This window comes from Schistocerca serialis, chromosome 9, assembly GCF_023864345.2.
Source record: "Schistocerca serialis cubense isolate TAMUIC-IGC-003099 chromosome 9, iqSchSeri2.2, whole genome shotgun sequence".
Taxonomy (NCBI): domain Eukaryota; kingdom Metazoa; phylum Arthropoda; class Insecta; order Orthoptera; family Acrididae; genus Schistocerca; species Schistocerca serialis.
The window spans coordinates 528,830,092-528,854,625 of record NC_064646.1 but is presented as its reverse complement, the minus strand read 5'-3'; the positions used below and the strand labels follow the sequence as shown (position 1 = coordinate 528,854,625).

The 24,534-nt window shown below is 38.1% G+C and overlaps 1 protein-coding gene across 1 annotated transcript in view; it reads right to left on the bottom strand.

Annotated features, from left to right (window-relative positions):
- LOC126418620 (uncharacterized) overlaps positions 1–24,534 on the bottom strand; it is a 155,849-nt gene that overhangs the window by 22,837 nt on the left and 108,478 nt on the right. Inside the window, exon 6 of the mRNA XM_050085462.1 lies at positions 13,732–13,910. Coding sequence (XP_049941419.1) covers positions 13,745–13,910 — 166 coding nt within the window. The 3' untranslated portion in view covers positions 13,732–13,744. The remainder of the gene's footprint in view (positions 1–13,731; positions 13,911–24,534) is intronic.

Sequence of the window (24,534 nt, the reverse complement as noted above, 5' to 3'; positions counted from 1 at the left end):
TTTCAAGTGCTAATTAACTTCACATTTTCAAATATACCACTCAATTACAGTTTTCTGGAAGTAGACAAATTAGTTATGCATTGCATATTAGGAATTGACTTTTTGAATGAATATCAAGCAATCATAGATTTAGGAAAAGGGAAATGTCATTTAACCGTAAACCAACAACAACTGACAATAGAGTTAACACAGGGTAAAAACTTAAACAGTAAACAAGGTAAATTTGAACAGTTACATTTTATGTATCCAACAGCAACAAACATATGTGATTTAACTTTTAATGAAGCTGTATCTCAGGGAATTAAACCTAATGATTTATATGAGAAATGCACAGAATCTGAATATCTGACGAAGGAACAACAACTTGAATTACTTGAAGTTTTGCAGCAATTTGCTGAGGTATTTGTGGAGAAACCTGGAATTATTAGAGGCTATACTTATGAGATGGATGTTAAACCACACAAAACATACTGTAGAACATATTATAATATTCCTTGGTCAAAGAAACCCGCAGTTTTGAAAAAGATTGAAAAAATGCAAGCTTGGGGTATCATTGAAAGGTCACATTCACCACATTGCAGTCCGATACTAGCAGTTAATAAAGAGGATGGTAGTGTAAGGTTAGTGCTGGACACACGAGAAATTAACAAAGTTATAATCCCAATCAACACACGACCTATAAATTTGGAAGAACAACTTTTAAAATTTCATAATGTACAGTATTTAACCAATATCGACCTCCGCTCATCATTTTGGCAGGTGAACCTCCATAAAAGCAGTCGTAAATGAGGGACGTAGTTATCAATTTTGTGTTCTACCCTTTGGTCTACGAGTGAGTGCTCGAGTATTTATTGAAGCCTTAGATGCTGTTCTTGGACCACAATAGTTATCGCAAATCACAGTTTATGTTGACGACATTGTCATTGCCACCACTACTTGGGAAGAACATGTAAATCTTTTGAAGCCACTTCTGACAAAATTTTCTGACGCAGGTGTCACTATCAATTTATCAAAGACGAAATTAGGGAGGAGAGAAATCAAATTCCTTGGTCACATCATATCAACTGAAGGCATTTATCCAGACTCAAGAAAAATTGATGCAATAAAGAATTTTCCATCCCCACAGAATCGTTAACAACTCAAAGCCTTTCTTGGTCCATCTTCATTCTTCAGGAAATTTGTACCCTACCACCTTCTTAACAGTCCACATCTTCTATCTTTACTCAAAAGAAATAATATTTGGAAATGGACAGAGTTCTGTCAGACAGATTTTGAAGCGATTAAGAATGCTTTAGTTAATGCACCGTTGTTATGTCATCCTGACATGATGTCAGACTTTTGCCTAGTAACAGATGCAAGTTCCTATGGGCTCGGAGCATTTTTATTCCAAATTCATGTAGAAGATGAACAAACAGTCATCAAACCTATAAGTTTTGCTAGCCCCACGCTCACTGAATGCGAAAAGTCATATTCAGTGACTGAACGCGAAACACTTGCCATAGTATGGGCATTTCGCAAGTTTCGCTACTTTCTATGGGGAAAACGTACTAAGCTTTATACTGATCATCAAGCTCTTTCTTTCCTGCTATCATGCAAGTTATTACATTCACGTCTTGCACGCTGGTGTGCATCACTACAACAATATGATTTCGATATTATATATATAAAAGGAGAATCCAACATTATAGCCGATGCTCTATCTTGTTTGCCACAAGGCCTAAAAGAATTTTCAGATGTGACAGAACAAACATCAGATTTCAAAATTTTACTCATGTATGACGGCACATTTGCACCTTACTACAAAAACATGTGCAGGAAGTTAGCCATATTGCAGGACAATGATACCAGGTGGATCCAGATAAAGAATAAATTACGTGCAGGAACAGACCCACATCTTGAAAAATATTACACATTACACAAAGAAGTATTATTTCACCAACGAAACCCTGAATCACAGCATTGGTGTGTTTGCTTACCTCAAGCTCATGTTGATTTTATTTTATTTACACACAGAACTTGGGGACACTATGGTGTAACGAAATGTACAGATAAGATTATACAATATTGCTATTTTCCAAATTTAAGGTGAAGAGTATTGAGTAATATTAGGAAATGCATCATATGTCAGAAAGCCAAATATTCTAATCGCACAAGCACGAATGAATTGCACCCAAATCATACCTAAGAGGCCATTACAGCTAATTTCTTTAGATATTGCAGGACCCTATCCACATGCACGTGGAGGAATAAAATACATCCTTGCTGTGTTAGATGTTTTCACAAAGTATTTAAAATTATATGCTTTATGTTCAGTTTCTACCACTGCTATTACCAGACGTCTATTAACAGATTATTTTGTAAGAATAGGAAAACCTGAAGTTATGATCACGGATAAAGCAGCATATTTTACCAGTTTAAAATGGAAGACATTTATTGAAGAACAGAATGTTAAACATATTTTAATTTCAAGATTTCACGCAGCAGGAAACCCAGTAGAAAGAACATTTTGAGAATTTGGACAGTTTATGAGAACACGGACACCAGAGAAGCACACAAAATGGGTAGAATACCTAGCACCATTTGAACAAATAGTGAACAATTTAACTCACATTTCTACTGGATACACACCAACTGAATTAATTATGGATAAAACAGAAAGAAATTAATGGACAGACCCTCTACCTAAATTTACAGCAACAACAAATCATGTTAGTTTAGAAGAAAAGGTAAGACAAGCTTACACAACATTATGTGACAAAGCTAAGGAAAGAAAGCAGAAATATGACAGAGGTGTCAGGAAAGCACAAACATTTCAAGTTGATGAGTTAGTTTTACTAAGAACACATCCTAAACCCACAAAACTGAAACATTTAAACAGGAAATGGCAGATCTTATACTCTGGACCATACCGAATTGCAAATATTCCACACCCTGGCTGTTATTCATTAGAATATCCATTAACACATAAACCCAGAGGTCTACATCCACACAGACATTTGAAAAAATACATACAGTAAAATGTTAGCTAATGAGAAGAAGATAATTAATATGATATACAGTTATGATGAGCCTACATTTAAGTTATACAGATACTTACAATCTAATGAATGCAGGTAAGTCTAGAAAGCAATGTGAACCATCCAATAGCTAATAAGATATTTGGTTATAAGAGGAGTTGCTATTGAGGCATATACACATTAGAGGAGGCATATACACATTAGAGGAGGCAGAGAACTGAACAGAATTATTTTCTTTAGGAGGCATGTGATAATAGTAATGTTGATATGAGTGATGTGAGTGAGTGAATGAGATGAGTGAATGTAATTTTAGTTTAGTAAGAGGATAAATAGTAATATGGAGAGAGGTAAATGGAATATAAGATGAGAAAAGGGTATTATTATTATTATTATTATTATTATTATTGTTGAAGTAAAAAAAGGAAATGATGATGAATAAGAGGTATATATATATATATATATATATATATATATATATATATATATATATATATATATATATATATATATATAATGCTGAGGAATAAATATATGTTATTTTGTGAAGAATGAATAATGGATAGGTGAGAATGTTATGAGTAATTGAGAATATGTTGAGCGGGGGAGAAACTAGATTTGAACGCTATATCACATGTACTCATGGAATACAGAATGAAAGTAGTGGAAAGAATACTATTTATTGAAAGATTGGTATGCCTGAGATAATAACTTATGTGATGTCTTATATATTCTTATAACTAAAGGTGAAAGTATAGATTTATGTGGAAAGAATTATTTACAGCAGCCACTGTTGGAAATATACCAGTAGATTTAAATCTGTAACACTTTAACACTAATCTAATGGGAACTTGTAATGAAATTTTTGGAGTTATGTAGGCTTGACACTTCAGATTGGAAGAATTATTTAAGAGAACATATTTAGCAGTCATCTAATGACATAATTAAAGCTCATCTACTGAACTGAACTAATGCACCATTAAATAGAAAGGAGAATAAGGAGAAAACAAAACGTCAGTCCTGTGTTGCGGCTCATACTCTCATCCCTCCCTTAGAAAAATTTATACATGTTGATGAAATATTTGACATTATATAATTCGTGATTATCTGACAGTATGGAGAGACATACACACATATTTATTTATGAATAGAATTTTACAGGTACCACAAGGTAAATACAGAATGGATATACAGCATGGAACGCAGCAGCAATTATCTAAGAAGATTTATTTATTTATTAAGTAAAACATTCATTTATATTGGTTGATACTCATGAAAGGAAGGAGATGAACTACACAAACTTTATAGAAACATGAGTGAGTGACTTGAACTATATATATATATATATACACACACACTTACCACACTGATGTACAGACTTTTAGGATCCTAAGATATTTAGAGGGGCACCGCTCTTGGAAATGGTAATAGAGGAATACCACTCTTAGAAACAGCAATAGTGGGGATACCACACTTAGAAACGGTATTAGGTATAGGAACTTTTACATTATATTAAGTTAACATGTATTTTATTTATCATATTTTATTTTGTGTAGTCCACTGTAGGAGATGACTTTACTAGTATTTATGAAGTAGTTAGCAATCATCCCATGAACCTATCCTCCTACAGAGGGCTGTCTTGAAGCTTGAAATATGTGTAAATTTTATTCCAGGAGGCAAGATGAATTTTAAGTTGAATATTCTAGCGAGTTGCCACAATTATCTTCAAATGTTGCAAGTGTAACGAAAGGGAAAAAAAAGGAAAGAAAAGAAAAAAAGAATGAGCTAACAAATAAAATAAATAAAATGTATATTTCAATCTGAATGTAATGTAATTCACATGTCAGCACAATGATATTGAATGTAACGTAAAAATTTACTATATTTTTCATTTAATTCTGTATATGTGCTATATGACAACAATGTAACTATCTCATGTAATGATTAATTGTAAATATTTGTATATTTATGTACTTACTATATCAAGAAATGTATTTTAAGTAGATGTTAATGAGCTGCAAAGGACTTGTGCATGTAGCACATGATTCATATAAATGGAACTGAAAATGCAAAGAAGAAACCAACGTGATGGAACACTGGTCAAGCAATATTTACGTAGTGTCAATATACCTTGAAGTGTATGGTGTAGTGGAAGCCGGCAGGTCTTCAGGTTGGTGTAAAAGACAAGCTCATCACCTGTCTTAGGCAGTGAGGTGTTTCCTATGCCCTCATTGACCATTTATACCCCGGTAGACGCCACCAAAATCTGACTGCTGGAGATCACAATTTCGTGTTGACACATTGAACAAACTTTGGATTTTCTTCAAGTTACACGCAAGAGATCCAGGCAGTACACACACACTCAGAATCTGATACTTCGTTTAAAGACATTGGAGCAATATAATAGAAACATTTATTGTTCGAATTAATTCCATTGTAAACACGAATCATGTGAACTGAATTCAAACGCTGTGCTAAGCAACGATAATACGCTGCAATTCAAAGACATTAATGTTACGACTCCTAAAGAAGATACACACCAAAAAGACTGTATACAAAGACTGATATGCAAAGAGCATTGTGCTCAGAAATATTTTTTGTAATATGTAAATTTCTTATTTTCTCATATATATGTATCTATGTAAATTTTCTATACTGCCACGCTCGCTTGCGGAGCGTGTCAGTAGAGGAGGCATTGTAATGGTACTTTGACTTCCACGCCACCGCTAATACAAAGATATAATTTACGATCGCACACGCAGAAGAGCGCTGCGCCAGCGACCGATTTTTATAAATAATTTTGTTCGTCTTTTTAGTTTTGCGTAGGTTTTTGTTTTTAAGAACTAATTGAGGACTCTCTCTCTTGTCTTGATACGAAAGACGTGTATTTTTCGGCGATGTGTTAAATGTGCTTTTGGGTGGAAATTAAAATTACATTACAAAGTGAGGTTGTTTCAAAAGTGATTCGAGGGGGTTATCATCAAATTTGTAAACTGATCATGACAGTGTCAACTTGAAGAAGTTTTCAACAGACGGAGAAAAGTGAAAGACAGGTCGTCCTACAAGCGAAATTAGGAGGACAGCCATGATGACTACATTGTCATTAATACTGCGTGTCTAACAAGATTATAAGGTAAATTTCAATTAGTTTCTGATGCTATTTCCGTACAGTCGCTTTTTGTAGTGTTACCGACCCGGTCTGCCATGCACGGTCAAATTACAGCACGATCTCAATCAATAATACGAAGTCCGCCTTATCCGTAACTGAAACCACCAAGATTCCAAACCGAATCAGATTTTTTATTTTATATTTTTCACGGCAGAACCCCGAGGAGAAGGGCACACTACAATAGCTTCAGCAAGTAGATTTGTCGCTTAAACGTGTGCCTGAAACATCAGTGCTAGAATTCCAAGAAATACTCTATCCTGGCAAGCGTGCCCGTATCCGTTCGCTCACTGAAAACGCAGCACAAATCCCTGCTCAGTTCATAGGCAGGCTCCCCGTGTTACGTCTCGGGTGCAGGCGATCAGCTGGTAGCAGTGTGTGAAGATAGACTGGACAAAAAATAATATGATTAAACTAATTGAAGAATTTCGTGAAAGACATTCGTTGTAGGATTCTAGATTCTCTGATTACAAAAACCACATTGCCAAACGTGATGCAGTTCGCCAACTCGCACCTCCATTTGGTATTTTGGATAAAGAATTGGACAGCAGAATTCACAATCTGAGGTCACAATTGCTCCATGAATTTAGCAGATGTCCCTTCTTGAAGATCAGGCAGAAAAGAGCTGAACGTATTGAAGTGGCATGCCTATGACTCACTGCTATTCCTGCAGGATGTAAACAAACCAACACTTTCGGGTCTATTTCACTAATTTTAGATATTGAAATGCTATGCATGTACATTAAAGAGCTGTACGAATATTCAGTAGCTAAAAGTGTAATCTAACAGAAAGATATTCAGCAGGGGTTACAACTTCTCAAAAATTTGTAACCCTCAGTATGTCGTACTGAGCTTTCATATTTAGTAACATCTGGAAGTCCGTCTCAGACATACGAAAAAAATTTTTAGGTCACTCATCACTTAACTGTAACCTCCATAACTAAACCGTTTACAGAGAAGTTATGTACCAACCACCTATATTCCTTTCTCCGATTATTCTCCCTTTTTACAATTATACTCACAGTGTGGGTGCAAAGAAATAGAAGTTTTGCGTTGGATACCACGTTCTGTAAACCTGACTGGCTACATGTTGCCAGTGGAAATGGTCACACCGGTTACTGCTGCTGGGTGAATGTCCCGAGAACAATCCCAAGTGTCAATAAACAACCTTGATGAAACTACGTGGGTGTGTAGAGGGGAAAAATAGTGTGATTCATATTTTTTTGTCTGTGCCCAGTTTCACTTTTAAGGGGTGATACATGCCCCGAAAGGTAATTTGGCTTATTATGTTTAGAATGAAGGAAAACTGGGAAAGCATCGCCACTCAAAAAATGTTAATAGCATGTACATGAGTTTTCAGAGCATCTTTCTATTTTAATGTAGCGTTTCCAAAAGTAGCAAAAACAGTAAAACCTTAGAATAATAAGCAACAGGTACCTAAAGGCATAAAAATTTCCAGTGAGAGAAACAGATTTCTGCACTACTGTTGTAAGAAATATAGAGTAAGCCAAGAATTCGCAGATTATTCAAAAGCCTACAAAAGAATCTATGGTATAGTAGTCAAAGAGGCAAAAATTATGTGGAATGACAATTTGATAAGAAACTTATCTAACAAAATGAGAACCTCGTGGAGAGTTACAAAGAAAGAAAGTTGTAGTTCAGCGCCAAAGAAAAAGAATGTATCACTAACACTAGAAGGCTCAAAAGTCACAGACACATATTCAGTTGTGGAAAAATTCAATGAATACTTCACTTCACTAGCTGAAGACCTGATTCAAGTAAACTGTCAAGGACCGGTCCCAAGTTTCTCCGGCAAGTCAGTGATCTCGGCTGCTTCTACGTATGTTTATGAAATGAACCCCAATGAAATTATAAGCAAAATTAAATCATTAAGCAATAAAACGCCAAGTGGTCATGATAAAGTACCTGATTTCATATTAAAAGCATGTGCTCACAACATAGCAAACCCCTTGGCAAAAATTTTCAACCTCTCTTTAAAAACTGGTGTATTTCCAGGTATTTTTAAAATAGCAAAAGTTTCACCACTGCTAAAAAAGGTTCTTCTGATAAAATATCGAACTACCGACTCATGTCACAGTTAAGTTCCTTCTCAAAAATTCTAGAAAAACTCTTCTATGACAGACTTTTAAGTTTTATAAATAAATATGCACCTCTTAAAATACAACAACATGGTTTTAGAAAGTCTAAATCTACACAGACAGCAATTTTCGAATTCCTAGATTGCATTTTAAAATCCCTTGATCAACATAAATTAGCTGCAAGTATTTTTCTAGATCTATCAAAAGCCTTTGACATCCTGGACCATAACATTCTGCTTGAAAAATTAGAAAGACGAGGAGTAAGCGGTATAGCACATAGCTGGTTGTGTCCATACCTAAAAAACTACAGGTAGAAAGTATCACTTCAGTATGAATTCAACAAAATGAATAAAACAAGAAAGAACTCCTTTCTATCTAGCGAATTACCAATAAAATATGGTGTACCACAGGGCTCAATCTTAGGGCACTACTCTTCTCGATTTATGTGGATGACTTAGTCGAATATATGAGTTCCACAAAAATTATCCTGTTTGCCGATGACACCAGCATATTGCTCACTGGATCCAGTCCAGAAACTTTGCGGTCCACAGCAGAAAGTTCTATGAAAAGACTTTCTGAGTTGTTCACAAAAAAACAAACTCATTATAAATACTGAAAAAACTGTGTATGTCGATTTTCGTTTAATTCCTCGAAGTAATCAAATGTCTATTCAAGCCCAATTAAAAAATGATCCCCTAGAAAATGTAAGTGTCAAAAAATTCTTGGGTCTTAGGGTTCAGCAAGACTTAAAGTGGGACACACATATAAATAACTTGTGTAGAAATCTATCATCTGTATGCTATGGCCTAAGAATTTTAAAGGCTACAACAAGCAAAACAACAGTACTGCAGGGATACTATGCACAGTTCCGCTCACTAATCAGATATGGGATCATTTTCTGGGGATACTCAACTCACAGTGTAAAGGTTTTTAGAATGCAAAAAAGAGCTTTAAGAATAATTTGTGGCCTTAAAAAGATGGAGTCCTGTAAACCCCATTTTACAGAGCTTGGTGTTCTAAATGTTCCAAGTTTATTCATTTATGAAACTGCCTGTTTTCAGGTGGTAGTCCATAGTGAAAAAGATAAACTGCTGCAGAACAAAAATGTACACAACCATAGAACCAGAGGGAAATCATATATACATCAAAAATATCACAGAACAACCACCTATCAGAGGAGCATAATTAACATTGGTGTAATACTACACAATAAGATACCAGAGGAAATAAAAAATGCTACTCATCCAATATTTAAAGCTAAACTATAGGCATTTCTAATAAAGCACTGTTTCTATTCTGCCAGAGAATTTCTAAATATGTAACAAAATTAATTGTAATAAGTACTTATTTTTAATTTGCCTACTATTTTGCTAATACTATGTATTATTGTAACTTATCTTTGACCTGTCCAATATTAATTGCACAATTTGTGATGTAAGATAAAACTGGACCAATAATAAATCAAATCAAATCAAATTAATTTCGAGAAATGAAAATTTTTGTATAACGTAAATTAAAGAAGCTTTCAAGCTTCCCTATGCAATAAAGCTGGTTTCTGAAATACAATTTTTTGAAAAGAAGCTGTACACAATGTGTGCTGTCAGAGTATTTTCAACGTAGATTAAGATATGTAAAAGTGTAGTTTCAGCTCTCTGAGACTGCAGACGTGTGTGCAAGTTGTGTTTGTGTGTGTGTTTGTGTGCGTGTGTGTATGTGTATGTGTGTCTACTGCTGACAAAGGCCTTCATGGCCAAAAGCTATGATGGTGTGAATCTTTTTACTGTGCCTATCGCGACTCTTCATCTCCGCAACTTTCCTTCTCTGGTATTGTTACATTCCATCCTGTATTTTACTTTGTAAGATATATAAACTTTCATTACAATTCAAATTATTCATTTCACTTATATTTTTTTTATTTCTTCAGTTGTTATTTTACATTCTTGTTCCTTTTCTTTCTTCGTTTAGCATTTCACATGTGTGTATTTTGTTAATTGAAAATAATAAGTAACTACTTATTATTGTAGAAAATAATGACGATGATAATTTGTAAAGAAATTCTTGAAACATGTTTTCTTACAGCATGCACATAAAATGAATGAAATTTCTTCATGTAATATACGCAACAGAGAAGACAATATAAAACAAAATTCAGCAGGATTCCAAATTGTCACAGATGGTACTCAAAATATTCTGTTGTGGATCAGGCATATTTCAATATATCTATAAGTCTTGGCGAAGAGAATTGGTTGTTTAGTGCTAGTGACTGCAGCTCGATTTCATTATTTCACAAGTGAAGATTGACACCACTTCCAAAATCAAAAGCTGTATACGTCCCACGGCTGTACCTGTGCCATCAAGCCTATTGGGATCGCCTTACGAACAAGTTCCTTCTCCTCATGTACAATGCTCTAAATGGTTTTATCACATTGACCAGCTGCCTTTTCATAGTTGTAAGAGAAAACAATGGTGAGTTTGACCGAGAACTTGAGAATTTCTTTTTGAAGCCACAAATGTCCTTGTCATACCATCAAAATGTCACCAAACAAACACCCGACCAAGTCGAAAGATATTTGAAAGCTGTTTTCTTTTCCAGTGAGGGAGAATATCTGTATTGTTGTTAGATTATTGCAGTGGTCAGTGTGAAAGAACCATATAGAGCATCGTACCTGAAGACAAAGAACTCGTTGACCCTCACCTAGTGATACCAAAGGGATAGACAGCACAGGTACAGCTGTGGGAAGTATACAGTTGGCGATGTTGGAAGTTTTTGTGAGAAGACTTTCTGATTTACATCTGCTGAATGATTATGATGTCAGTCTCCACCTGAGAAACAACACAATAGAACTGCAGTAGGCAGCATTTTGCAAAATTTCAAATTATTACAGAAGCTGATTACACAGTTTTCAAGAATATTAATTACACATGACCTTTCATACGAAAAACATTTTTTATATATTGTCTTGAAGATATTCCTTCTAAACCTAAACTGCCAAATTGTCTTTCAGGGTGTGTTTTATCCCTTAATAGTGAAATTAGGTACCAACAAAAAAATATATACTGTACTATTTGCCCCTCAACACACCCGCCAAGTTTCATCGAGATCGTTTATTGACATTTGGGAATGTTGAAACTTCCTGGCAGATTAAAACTGTGTGCCAGACCGAGACTCGAACTCAGGACCTTAGCCTTTCGCGGGCAAGTGCTCTACCGACTGAGCTACCCAAGCACGACTCACACCCCGTCCTCACAGCTTTACTTCTGGCAGTACCTCATCTTCCACCTTCCAAACTTTACAGAAGTTCTCCTGCAAACCTTACAGAGCTAGCACTCCTGAAAGAAAGGATATTGTGGAGACATGGCTTAGCCACAGCCTGGGGAATGTTTCCGGTGTGAGATTTTCACTCTTCAGTGGAGTGTGCGCTGATATGAAACTTCCTGGCAGATTAAAACTGTGTGCCAGACTGAGACTCGAACTCGGGACCTTTGCCTTTCGTGGGCAAGTGCTCTACCACCTGAGCTACCCAAGCACGACTCACGCCCCGTCCTCAAAGCTTTACTTCTGCCAGTACCTCGTCTCCTATCTTGATTTTGGAATGTTCTTTTGTAAGTCTGCCTGTTACAGCAGAGAACACTATCAGCACAACACTATTTCGCTACGCCTAGTCACGCTGCCTTGCAGCGCCATGCAAATACTCGTCTGCTCCGACTATTTAAGCCATTACAAAACCATACAAAGTCATTTACATGCTATGGAGCGGACAGTACCAGCAGATCAGATGCAATGCCACCATTCGGCAGTACTGGCAGTTCCATCTCAGCACTCCACGCTGGCAACTCAGCCCAGTTTGTCCCGATCTTCATCGGCAGCACATCAGCTGTTGCATGCCAGCAGCAACAACAACGTCCCCACACTTCACGCCGCCTCCTACTGCAACTCTAGGATTCATCGTGTAGGAACATAACACACGATGTCCACAGCAGAGACATTTCTGTTATACACACATCAAAAAAGAGTTTTGCATCACTTCGGTTCCAAGACAGAAAATTGGAATAGAGATCAACATAAAAAGGGCGGAAATGATGTTTATTGCTAGTGAAAACCACACATTGCACGTTGTACCACCATACAGCGAGACCTTCAGACGTAGTGGTCCGGACTGCTGTACATTTGGCATGTTGTTGGGCCCATCTGTACCACTCTGCATGGTGTCACGGTTGCAAAGATGGACCTCACCCCGGGCATCAGGAGTGAAGTTGCACATCATGCAGACTACTGCGTGCAGTTGAGTCACAAAATGACGTCCTGTGGCTGCACGAAAAGCATTATTCAACACGGTGGCAGTGCTATCAGGGTTCCTGTGAGGCTTAATCCGTAGATAGCAGTCATCCACTGGACAGCCTGAGCAAGGCATGTCATCGACAGATCCTGTCTCTCTGTATCTTGTCCACATCTGAACAACATCTCTTTGGTTCAATCCGTGATGCCTGGACACTTCCCTTGTTGAAAGCCCTTCCTGGCACAAAGTAACACTGGGGATGTGATCAAACTGCGACCATGACTGTCTAGGCACGATTGAAATACAGACAACACAAGCCGTGTACCTTTTACTTCCTGGTAGATGACTGGAACTGATTGGCTATCGGACCCCCTCGCATCTAATATGTGCTGCTCATGCAGGATTGTTTACACCTTTGGGCAGGTTTAGTGACATCTCTCAACAGTCAAAGGGACTGTGTCTGTGATACAATATCCACAGTCAATGTCTATCTTCAAGAGTTCTGGGAACCAGGGTGATGCAAAACTTTCTTTGACATGTGCATATAGTCGTGTGGATATTTGTCCGAGGACATTATAATTGAGTTTTGGTTTTGTTAACAAACAGTACTTTTGATCATTCTTGGTGCAAGTATACATCGGTTCCATATTTGCAGTAGAGTTGTCGGATCTCGACTGATGTAAGCAGTAACATCATTCATTGATAAACAACAGTCTCTACAGGCCACAACCGTGCTGCTCTCATATCCTGACATGTGCCGACAGACATTTCTCCATCTTACACGAGGTATAATGCAACCTTTTCACGAACAACATCTAATGTGATTTCTGAATGTGAAATCCACTGTGTAATCTTTCCTCACATACAGAAGGTAGTGGATTTACTTCTACTTACTCTGTGGGGTTACACTGAAATGCCAGTTGTTTGCGTATCCAAACATTCAGTACCCTTCAAGCAAATTTGATGTTCCTCATGTTCCAGTTGTGTACTGTTGCAATTTTAATGTCCCCCAATGTGTTTTCATTTAATGGCTGCACTTATGATTTTTAACACATTTTCAATCATCACATTTATGAATTACTCATACAGTTCTCAACTCCTTCACCAGTTACAGTTTCATCACCTAGCCAGTTATTTTGTTTGAACTACACTACAAAGTCAGTAGCAGTGCTTACATTTCAAGCTGTTCTAGGCGGCAGATCTCAGAGAAGGCAGCAGCCGAGAGCACCTTTGCATCACAGACAGAGAGTTCCGCAAAGCAGGGAGCCCACGGCTGATGGCAATTATTGTCTCATTGTCCAAGCCAGGTCCACACCATATGTCCAGCTTTCTCAATCTTTTCAGCCCTCGACCCCTTTAAAACACAATTAAATACATAGTTAAAGTTGTGTCAGATTATCTTGTCTTTATTAGAGAAAAAAATGAGAGAGACAAAATTTAAATGACCTGCTTGCAAACTGCTCACCAGTTTTGACGACTTTGATATTCTAACTGAGTGCCATGTGAAGATAAAATAGTTTTTAGGAAATATCCAAGTCACAGGTCACAATACACTAGGGCAGGTATAATTACAGAATACTTAAAAATAAGGGAATTGTAAGTATAATAGCTTCAAAGATATCAAAGACTGAATTTCAATTTGTTTCACATATACCTGACTCATCACCAACTGTGAACACTCAGATATTAATAGGATCAATAAACAGGGAGGCAAAAAAACTGAAGATAATGCCAGAGCAGCATAAGCAACATCAAACTGAGCAAAATTTTCGGAATAATCAGAGGTCAGAAGGGCACTTATGATAAGCTATGGCCACAAAATTAAGGAGAGTCAGCAATGAGCATACAAAACCTCCTCCAGGAAGGGAATCAGTCTGTGTGTGTCTACCAGTGTGCTTTTGTCAGAATAAGGTACTACTCCACTTGTTACAATAACAGTTAATTCAGTGTCTTTCCACATTAGCTAGCCCTTAGATTTCACTGTTAACAACATCAAATCTTGTGGTACTATCTTAGTGTAGTTCCATTTCTCCAACATAAATTACCATCTTAATAAATTAATGACAGTATGCTATAATTAGCACAGTCGTGCATCGCCCAGTAGACACCACAGAAAATTTGCAACAAACATAACTACCCACAGGCAGTAATTTAAAGTTTGCCTACATTGGACTGGTCAGCAGGAATCATAATCTTCAGGAACTTTTTTTTTAATTTTTTTATTTTAAGCAACTAGTTTTGTAGGACCAAATTGAGGAACAAATCTCTAAGGTCATGGGACTGGTCAGTACATGAAATTACAGAATAAAAGTATTGACAGATAAAATAAAATGTTTATGAACCCAAAAAAGACAAGCCATAAGTTTATGTAAACAAAATCAACAATATAACACAGGAATCGGCTTATTTTTTCAAGGAACTGCTTGACAGAACATGACAAGTGGCTCATGAGGAAGCTCTTCAGTTTCTATCTGAAAGAGTGTGGATTACTGCTAAGACATTTGAATTCTTGTGGTAGCTTATTGAAAATGGATGCACCCCTTTCTGCACAAGAGCCAACGAAGTGCGACCCAAATGGAGATTGGACTTTTGTCTAGTATTAACTGAGTGAAAGCTGCTAATTCTTGGGAATAAGCTGATATTGTTAACAATAAATGACAGTAAAGAATACATATATTTATAGGCCAATTTCAGAATGTCCATACTAATGAACAAGGGTCGACAATAGATTCAGTTACTGCCCGAACTGCCTGTTTCTCAGCCACAAATACCCTTAGAGAATGGGAAGAGTTCCCCCACAATATAATACAAAATGTCATAAGAAAATAAAAATAAGCAAAGTAAATGACTTTTTGTATCAAACTATCACCTATTTCAGATACCATTTAAATAGCACAAATGGCACCATTAAGTCTTTAGACAAGATCCTGAATAGTTTACTATCTACCTAAACACCTAGAAATTTGATCTGTTCAATTTAAATAATCACATGCCCATTCAGTGAAATTAAAATGTCAGGTTTTGTTGAATTGTCTGTTAGATACTGTAAAGACCGAGTCTTACTGTAATTTAGCATTAGTTTCTTTTCTACAAGCTGTGAACTTATGTCATGAACTGCATTATCTGAAACAGAGCCAATGTTGCACACATCTTTTACTACCAAGCTGGTGTCATCAGTGAACAGAAATATTTTAGAATCACCTGTAATACTTGGAGGCATATCATTTATATAAATAAGGAACAGGAGTGGCCCCAGCACTGATCGCTGGTGCACCCCCCCCCCCCCCCCCACCCGCACCCCCCACCCCCCACCCCTCAGACCCCACATTGTACACATTCTCAACACTGTGGATCATGATGTTTTGCTGTATTGTTAAAATGAGAGGTGAACCAATTGTGAGCTACCCCCTGTATTCCATAATGGTCAACTTCTGCAGCAATATTCTTTGAACAACACAATCAAATGCCTTAGTTAAATAAAAAAGGATGCCTACCATTTGAAACCTTTTGTTTAACCCATCCGTTCCGTAGAAATGTTGGAACACGTGAGGCAATAATGATGTTACGACTTATCTTAGAAGATAGATTAAGGAAAGGCAAACCTATGTTTCTACCATTTGTAGACTTAGAGAAAGCTTTTGACAATGTTGACTGGAATACTCCCTTTCAAATTCTGAAGGTGGCAGGGTTAAAATACAGAGAGCGAAAGGCTATTTACAATTTGTACAGGAACCAGATGGCAGTTATAAGAGTTGAGGGACATGAAAGGGAAGCAGTGATTGGGAAGGGAGTGAGACAGGGTTGTAGCCTCTTCCCGACTTTATTCAATCTGTATATTGAGCAAGCAGTGAAGGAAACAAAAGAAAAATTCAGAGTAGGTATTAAAATCCACGGAGAAGAAATAAAAACTTTGAGGTTCGCCGATGACATTGTAATTCTGTCAGAGACAGCAAAGGACTTGGAAGAGCAGTTGAACGGAATGGATGGTGTCTTGAAAGGTGGCTATAAGATGAACATCAACAAAAGCAAAACAAGGATAATGGAATGTAGTCGAATTATGTCGGGTGATGCTGAGGATATTTGATTAGGAAATGAGACACTTAAAGTAGTAAAGGAATTTTGCTATTTGAGGAGCAAAATAACTGATGATGGTCGAAGTAGAGAGGATATAAAATGTAGACTGGCAATGGCAAGGAAAGTATTTCTGAAGAAGAGAAATTTGTTAACATCGAGTATAGATTTAAGTGTCAGGAAGTCGTTTCTGAAAGTATTTGTATGGAGTGTAGCCATGTATGGAAGTGAAACATGGACTATAAATAGTTTAGACAAGAAGAGAATAGAAGCTTTCGAAATGTGGTGCTACAGAAGAATCCTGAAGATTAGATGGGTAGATCACATAACTAATGAGGAGGTATTGAACAGAATTCTGGAGAAGAGGAGCTTGTGGCACAACTTGACAAGAAGAAGGGATCGGTTGGAAGGGCATGTTCTGAGGCATCAAGGGATCACTAATTTAGTATTGGAGGGTAGCATGGAGGGTAAAAATCATAGAGGGAGACCAAGAGATGAATACACTAAGCAGATTCAGAAGGATGTAGGCTACAGTAAGTACTGGGAGATGAAGAAGCTTGCACAGGATAGTGTAGCATGGAGAGCTGCATCAAACCAGTCTCAGGACTGAAGACCACAACAACAACAACACCTATCAGCTGACTTCAATCTAAAAAAGATGCAGCTCTAACACCAATTACTACAGGAATTTTTCCACGAGTGATCCCACCACCACCCACTACACTGTTACCTATAAGCTTTGGCAGCCTCCCCTCTCCATACCTATTGAGGTGCAGACCATGCCTAGTGACATCCGATCTACTGATGGATCACATGGCAGTGCTGCCAGTCGAGTCTGTGTCCTCCTCCATCAGTGCCTTCCCCAGCCCCACGTTAACACACCTAACGGCAACACTACGACGAGGCCAGTCGTGACGCTGAAACAGTTGCACGAAGTGCACGTTAGTGCCACCAGTTTGAGTAGCTATCTCTACCAGGTCACCACCTGCATCACACTCCCTCACCCTATCGATACTATTCCCAGCGCCACTCACAATCACGATGTGATCCTCTTTTGTAAAATTCCTACGTAACTCCTCTACATTAACGGTCACCTGAGCCAATCCTGCACTAGGCTTCACAATGCCGGTGACCTGTTACTCTCCCCCGACACTTCCTGCAACTGCGGGTTCATACCTCTGCCGTGTGAATTATCTGACAGGAAGAAGAAGGTTCTGCTGCTAGAATTTGCAACTGACTCAGGTTCTCTAACTGCTGAGGACTTCTGCATGTTTCCTACACCTACAGTTACAAGAGGCTGCAAGAGACACTCCACTAAACACAGACAGTTGGTAAAATCTATCTATTATACGACAACTGTCCGAATATCTACTCCTCCTAGCTGCCTTCTTACCAACTGCCATTTCCCATTCCTAGTGCCCTTTGTCCTCAACCTATCTAGTCCTTCCTTTGTGTTTTGTAACTATGCTCTTTAGCATAACAGGTAGCTATCTGGGGGCAAGTCAGTTTAAAATCACACACATTTCCGTGCACTCATACCAATCTGCTGTAGGTCCGCAATAGTCGAGTTATGGCCTACAGTTACTCTGAAAATTTTGGTCAAATGGACCCGTATCCCGCTCAGGACAGTTTTTTTATTTTTTTTTTCCTTTCTCTTATATTTGATCAAAGCTAGTCCTCAATCATTTATGTCATACACCTGAGACTGTGCAAATAACGATTTCTTAAAATGTATACAGCTGCGGTACCTGTCACAGTGAAATGTCATCCACTATCAGAGATACATTTCACGAGGAAAGCCTCACCGACTGTGGCCGAACGGTACAAAACCCGTGTCTAAACAGTCAACTCCCGTCCGCAGGGCTTATAATTTCTGTTCTCGCAGTACTTTTTCCTCTCCAACTCGAAAATGAAAGTTACTGCAAAATTCACGTGTCCAAGAGAACAGACACCTTTTTTGATCCTGCAACCAGTACGAATCGAGACACAAAGGAATTGCTGACATTTAGCTGCTAGTGGGCATCGAGTTACATCAGTGGGGAAAATTAAAAGTTTGTACTGGACCGGGATCCGAACCTGCACCTCCTGCTTGCTAGACAGATGCTGGCTCACCTCCCTTTAGACTCAAATTCTCCATTTATCCACACACTACTGAGATAGTGTCCCTGCTCATTACACCCGTAAATTGAGAACTAGGTCTGACAGGAGGTGTGATACGGTAGTCCATGAAGCTGCAATGACTACCGTGTCCAGATGCCTCGGTGGTCAGAGCATTTGCCGAGTGAGCAGGAGACCCGGGTCAAATCCTGGTCTGGCACAAATTTTCAAATTTTCCCACTGATGTAAATAAAAGCCCTCTAGCAGCTAAATGTCATTAATTCATTTGTGTCCTCTTGTAGTCTTCAAGGGTTGCAGGAGGAAAAGCTTACGGGCACTTCTACAGTTGTAAAGGGGACTTAGAGTTTCGTCATCAAAACTTGAGTTACTGTCTGTGGAAATGTACCATTTTGATATAAGTTTAGTTTTAATATCAGATCACTTCCAAACCTTCCACTCCACCGCACACACACAAACCGAGGAGAGGGCAGTGCCGTCACTCTCTACTGGGATTATGATACTGCTTACCATTTCCCTCCAAACACAACAATGACTGTGAGAAACTGGTACGTTTTGCAACTGGAACGGTTGACTGCGTTTCTTCACAGATTTCTCCACACACTACTTTTCAGGAGGACATTTTTGTCACACAGAAGAGGACCCGACGGTGAGTGCCCGTATCTCCACTGTGTGCGTACCGTGAAGCAGGTTACTTCAAAGTGGTCTGAGCTTCACACTTATTTCACACTGAAACAGCAAATTTCTAGACTTAGTAGACAAAGTTTGGATGAAGAATCTAAGTCTCCTCCACAACCCTCAGAAGTCTGTAATAAGAATTAAGAAACTGTCATGTATACTTTTCCTTTTTCTTTCCTAATGAAATATGAATACAAACAGTCAAGCAAATGTGTTAACACAATTATTGCTGGAATCTCTCTCTCTCTCTCTCTCTCTCTCTCTCTCTCTCTCTCTCACACACACACACACACACACACACACAAACTCACTATGTTCATTGAAGACTCACTAATTTCTTTCCTGCGATGTAAGCCTTCAAATTACGTTGGAAGAAATTCAGGATGGGAGTAGGGAAATCAGAGAAATCATCTGCGACAGGCACATTGGATGAAAGCTGCCAACTTATTTTTTCTTTACGAAAACGGTACTTGTGGTGATTTCTTGTGGCATGTATCCTAAATACAACAATATGTTTGAAATATTGGGGCTGTCGACTGACTGTGTGCAGTGCTATAAGTGTAAAAAATATTGCAACAAGTTTGAGTCAGACAAACATAAGTGTAGAGACATTAACTGATTGGAATATTGTGTTAATTCCTGCAAATATTGTGCACTAATTTTTGGTCAAAAAATTGTTGTTTGTTTATAATTAGGAGTAAATGAGGCCACTCACCAAATACCAGGAGTGTTGAGTTTTCAACAGATCACACGAAAAGAGGAGGAAAATCTTGCTACTTCTGGGAAAACATCCTTCTGTGAGTTAGAGAACACTCACTCACACTGTGTGTCCAGCCTGCAGAGAGGAGAATGTGTGTGTGTGTGTGTGTGTGTGTGTGTACACTATAGCTCATGAAAGGATCTCTCCTCCAAACGGTTACAAAGTTTTACTACCTGTACTGACATAAAGGTTATTACTGTTTGCTGTTGTACTGACATAAAGGCTATTACTGTTTGTTCAGCCTCTCTAGCCTCCTGCAGGGCTTGATCTTTGTCATGCATAACACTAGTTACGTGACTTTGTTGTGACTTCCATTGTCTTGCGCTAGCACCTAATCCGTGGATCTGACCCACTAATGTGTTAGGAAAGTCTAATGTTAAATGTCTAAAATCTGTCAGTTATTTACATTATATGAATATCTTTTCATTTACATTGACTGTAATGTTTGCATGAGTACATCCGAAAGCTTTATTATGTTTCTGTACTTTATGAGACAAGATGTTTAATACCAGCAAGATGACTTGAGCTGTGATTACTATTCATCCACAAACATCTATGTGGTGACCTACATTTTTAAATGCGTGCTATACTTTTCATATGATTTCGATATAATTACTTCACTTTAATGTAATGCTACTACTCATACCTGTATCTACTATCTACACCTATGTGCTATTCTACACTTTTGACTTTTTGCAATGGTTCTGATAGCTTACCAACTTTCGTCTTTCATTGACCTCTTGTACAACTGGCTTGTACTTTTACAGAATTTTTTTTTATTGTTTTTATGTTTAGAGTGAATGTTTTGTTTAACACATTGCGGTAACTTTCAACACTCAAAGCATGAAGCAGCATTAGTGGTATCTTTGCCTCAATTTCACTTTGTAACAAACATCTATGGTCAGATTTTTTTTTTACAATTAGCAGATGATCGGTTATAATAGGACACACCAACTGTTGTGCAAAAATACCTGACTTTATACATTTTTGCCAGTGTTTTTTCCATGACTGTATTACTATCACAAAATAAAGAACAAAGATAGTTTGTGCATGTTCAGATGGGACAGTATTTTCATGGATAGACACAGTGATGTGATATGTTGTTGTTGTGGTCTTCAGTCCTGAGACTGGTTTGGTGCTGCTCTCCATCCTACTCTATCCTGTGCAAGCTTCTTCATCTCCCAGTACCTACTGCAACCTACATCCTTCTGAATCTGCTTAGAGTATTCATCTCTTGGTCACCCTCTACGATTTTTACCCTCCACACTTCCCTCCAATACTAAATTTGTTATCCACTGATGCCTCAGAATGTGTCCTACCAATCGATCCCTTGTTCTAGTCAAGTTGTGCCACAAATTCCTCTTCTCCCCAATTCTATTCAGTACCTCCTCATTAGTTATGTGATCTACCCATCTAATCTTCAGCATTCTTCTGTAGCACCACATTTCGAAAGCTTGTATTCTCTTCTTGTCTAAACTATTTATTGTCCATGTTTCACTTCCATACATGCCTATACTTCACACAAATACTTTCAGAAATGACTTTCTGACATTCAAATTTGTACTAGATGTTAAAAAATTTCTCTTAGTCAGAAACATTTTCCTTGTCATAGCCAATTTACATTTCACAAGTATATCTTCTTTACTCAAACCCTCCTCAGTTATTTTGCTCCCCAAATAACAAAACTCATTTACTATTTTAAATATCTCATTTCCTAATCTAATACCCTTAGCATCACCTGATTTAATTTGACTACATTCCATTAACCTCATTTTGCTTTTAGTGTTGTTCATCTTATATTCTCCTTTCAAGACACTGTCCATTCCATTCAGTTGCTCTTCTAGGTCCTTTGCTGTCTCTGAGGGAATTACAATGCCATCAGCAAACCTCAAAGCTTTTATTTATTCTCCATGGATTATAATTCCTACTCCAAATTTTTCTTTTGTTTCCTTTACTGATTGCTCAAAATACAGATTGAATAACATGGGGGATGGGCCAGAACCCTGTCTCACTCCCTTCTCAACCACTCCCCTTGACTCTTATAACTGCAATCTGGTTTCTGTACAAATTGTAAATAGCCTTTTGCTCCCTGCCACCTTCAGAACCTGAAAGACAGTATTACAGTCAACATTGTCAAAAGCTTTCTGTAAGTCTCCAAATGCCAGAAATGTAGGTTTGCCTTTCCTTAATCTATATTCTAAGATAAGCCGTAGGGTGAGTATTGTGTCACGTGTTCCAACATATCCACGGAATCCTAATTGATCTTCCCAAAGGTTGGCTTCTACCAGTTTTTCCATTCGTCTGTAAAGAACTTGTGTTAGTATTTTGCAACCGTGACTTATTAAACTGATAGTTCAGTAATTTTCACATCTATCAACACCTCCTTTCATTAGGATTGGAATTATTATATTCTTCTTGAAGTCTGAGGGTATTTCACTTGTCTCATACATCTTGCTCACCAGGTGGTAGAGTTTTGTCAGGACTTGCTCTCCTAAGGCCGTCAGTAGTTCCAATGGAATGTTGTCTACTCCTGGGGCCTTGTTTTGACTCAGGTCTTTCAGTCCTCTGTCAAATTCTTCATGCAGTATCACATCTCCCATTTCATCTTCCTCTACATCCTGCTCCATTTCCATAATATTGCCCTGAAGTCCATTGTCCTTGTATAGACTCTCTATATATTCCTTCCACCTTTCTGCTTTCCCTTCTTTGCATAGGATGGGTTTTTCATCTGAGCTCTTGATGTGCATACAGGTGGTTCGCTTTTCTCCAAAGGTCTCTCTAATTTTCCTGTAGGCAGTATCTATCTTACCCCTACTCATATGTGCTTCTATGTCTTTACATCTGTCCTCTAGCCATCCTTGCTTCGCCATTTTGCACTTCCTGTCATTCTCATTTTTGAGATGTTTGTATTCCTTTTTGCCTGCTTCATTTACTGCATTTCTGTATTTTTTCCTTTCATCAATTAAATTCAATCTCTCTTCTGTTACCCAACGATTTCTACAAGCCCTCTTCTTTTTACCTACTTGATCCTCTGCTGCCTTCACTATTTCATCTCTCAGAGCTACCCATTCTTCTTCTACATTCCTTTCCCCTGTTCTTGTCAATTCTTCCCTAATGCTCCCCCTGAAAATCTCTACAACCTCTGGTTCTTTCAGTTTATCCAGGTTCCATCTCCTTAAATTTCTACCTTTTTGCAGTTTCTTCAGTTTCAATCTATAGTTCATAACCAATATATTGTGGTCACAGTTCACATCTGTCCCTGGAAATGTCTTACAATTTAAAACCTGGGTCCTAATTCTCTGTCTTACTGTTATGTAATCTATATGAAACATTCAGTGTCTCCAGGCCTCTTCCATGAATACAACCTTCTTTCATGATTCTTAAACCAAGTTTTAGCTATGATTAAGTTATGCCCTGTGCGAAATTCTACCAGGCGTCTTCCCCTTTCATTCCACACCCCCAGTCCGTATTCACCTATTACAGTTCCTTCTCTTCCTTTTCCTACAATCGTATTCCAGTCCCCCATGACTACTAAATTTTTGTCTCCCTTAACTATCTGAATAATTTCTTTTATCACATTTCTTGTCAATTCTTCATCATCTGTGGAGCTACTTGACATATAAACTTGTACTAGTGTGGTAGATGTGGGCTTTGTGTCTATCTTGGCTACAAATAGGCATTCAATATGCTGTTCATAGTACCTTACCTGTGTTCCCATTTTTTTATTTATCATGAAACCGACTCCTGCATTCGTCCTATATGATTCTGTATATATAACGCTGTATTCCCCTGACCAGAAGTCTTGTTCTTCCTGTCACCGAACTTAACTAATTCCCACTACATCTAACTTTAACCTATCCATTTCCCTTTTTAAGTTTTCTAGCCTACCTGCCCTATTAAGGGATCTGACATTCCACACTCCAATCAGCAGAACACCAGTTTTGTTTCTCCTTGTGACGACATCCTCCTTAGTAGCCCCCACCCCAAGATCTGAACGGGGAACTATTTTACCTCCAGAATATTTTACCCAAGAGGATACCACCATCATTTAACCATACAGTAAAGCTGCATGCCCTCGGGAAAAATTACGGCTGTAGTTTCCCCTTGCTTTCAGCCATTCGCAGCACCAGCACAGCAAGGCTGTTTTGGTTAGTGTTACAAGGCCAGATCAGTCAATCAGCTCGACTGCTGCAACTGCAACTACTGAAAAGACTGCTGCCCCTCTTCAGGAACCACACATTTGTCTGGCCTCTCAACAGATACCCCTCCGCTGCGGTTGCAACTACTGTACGACACTCTATTTTGCTGAGGCACGCGAGCTTCCCCACCAATGACAAGGTCCATGGTTCTTGGG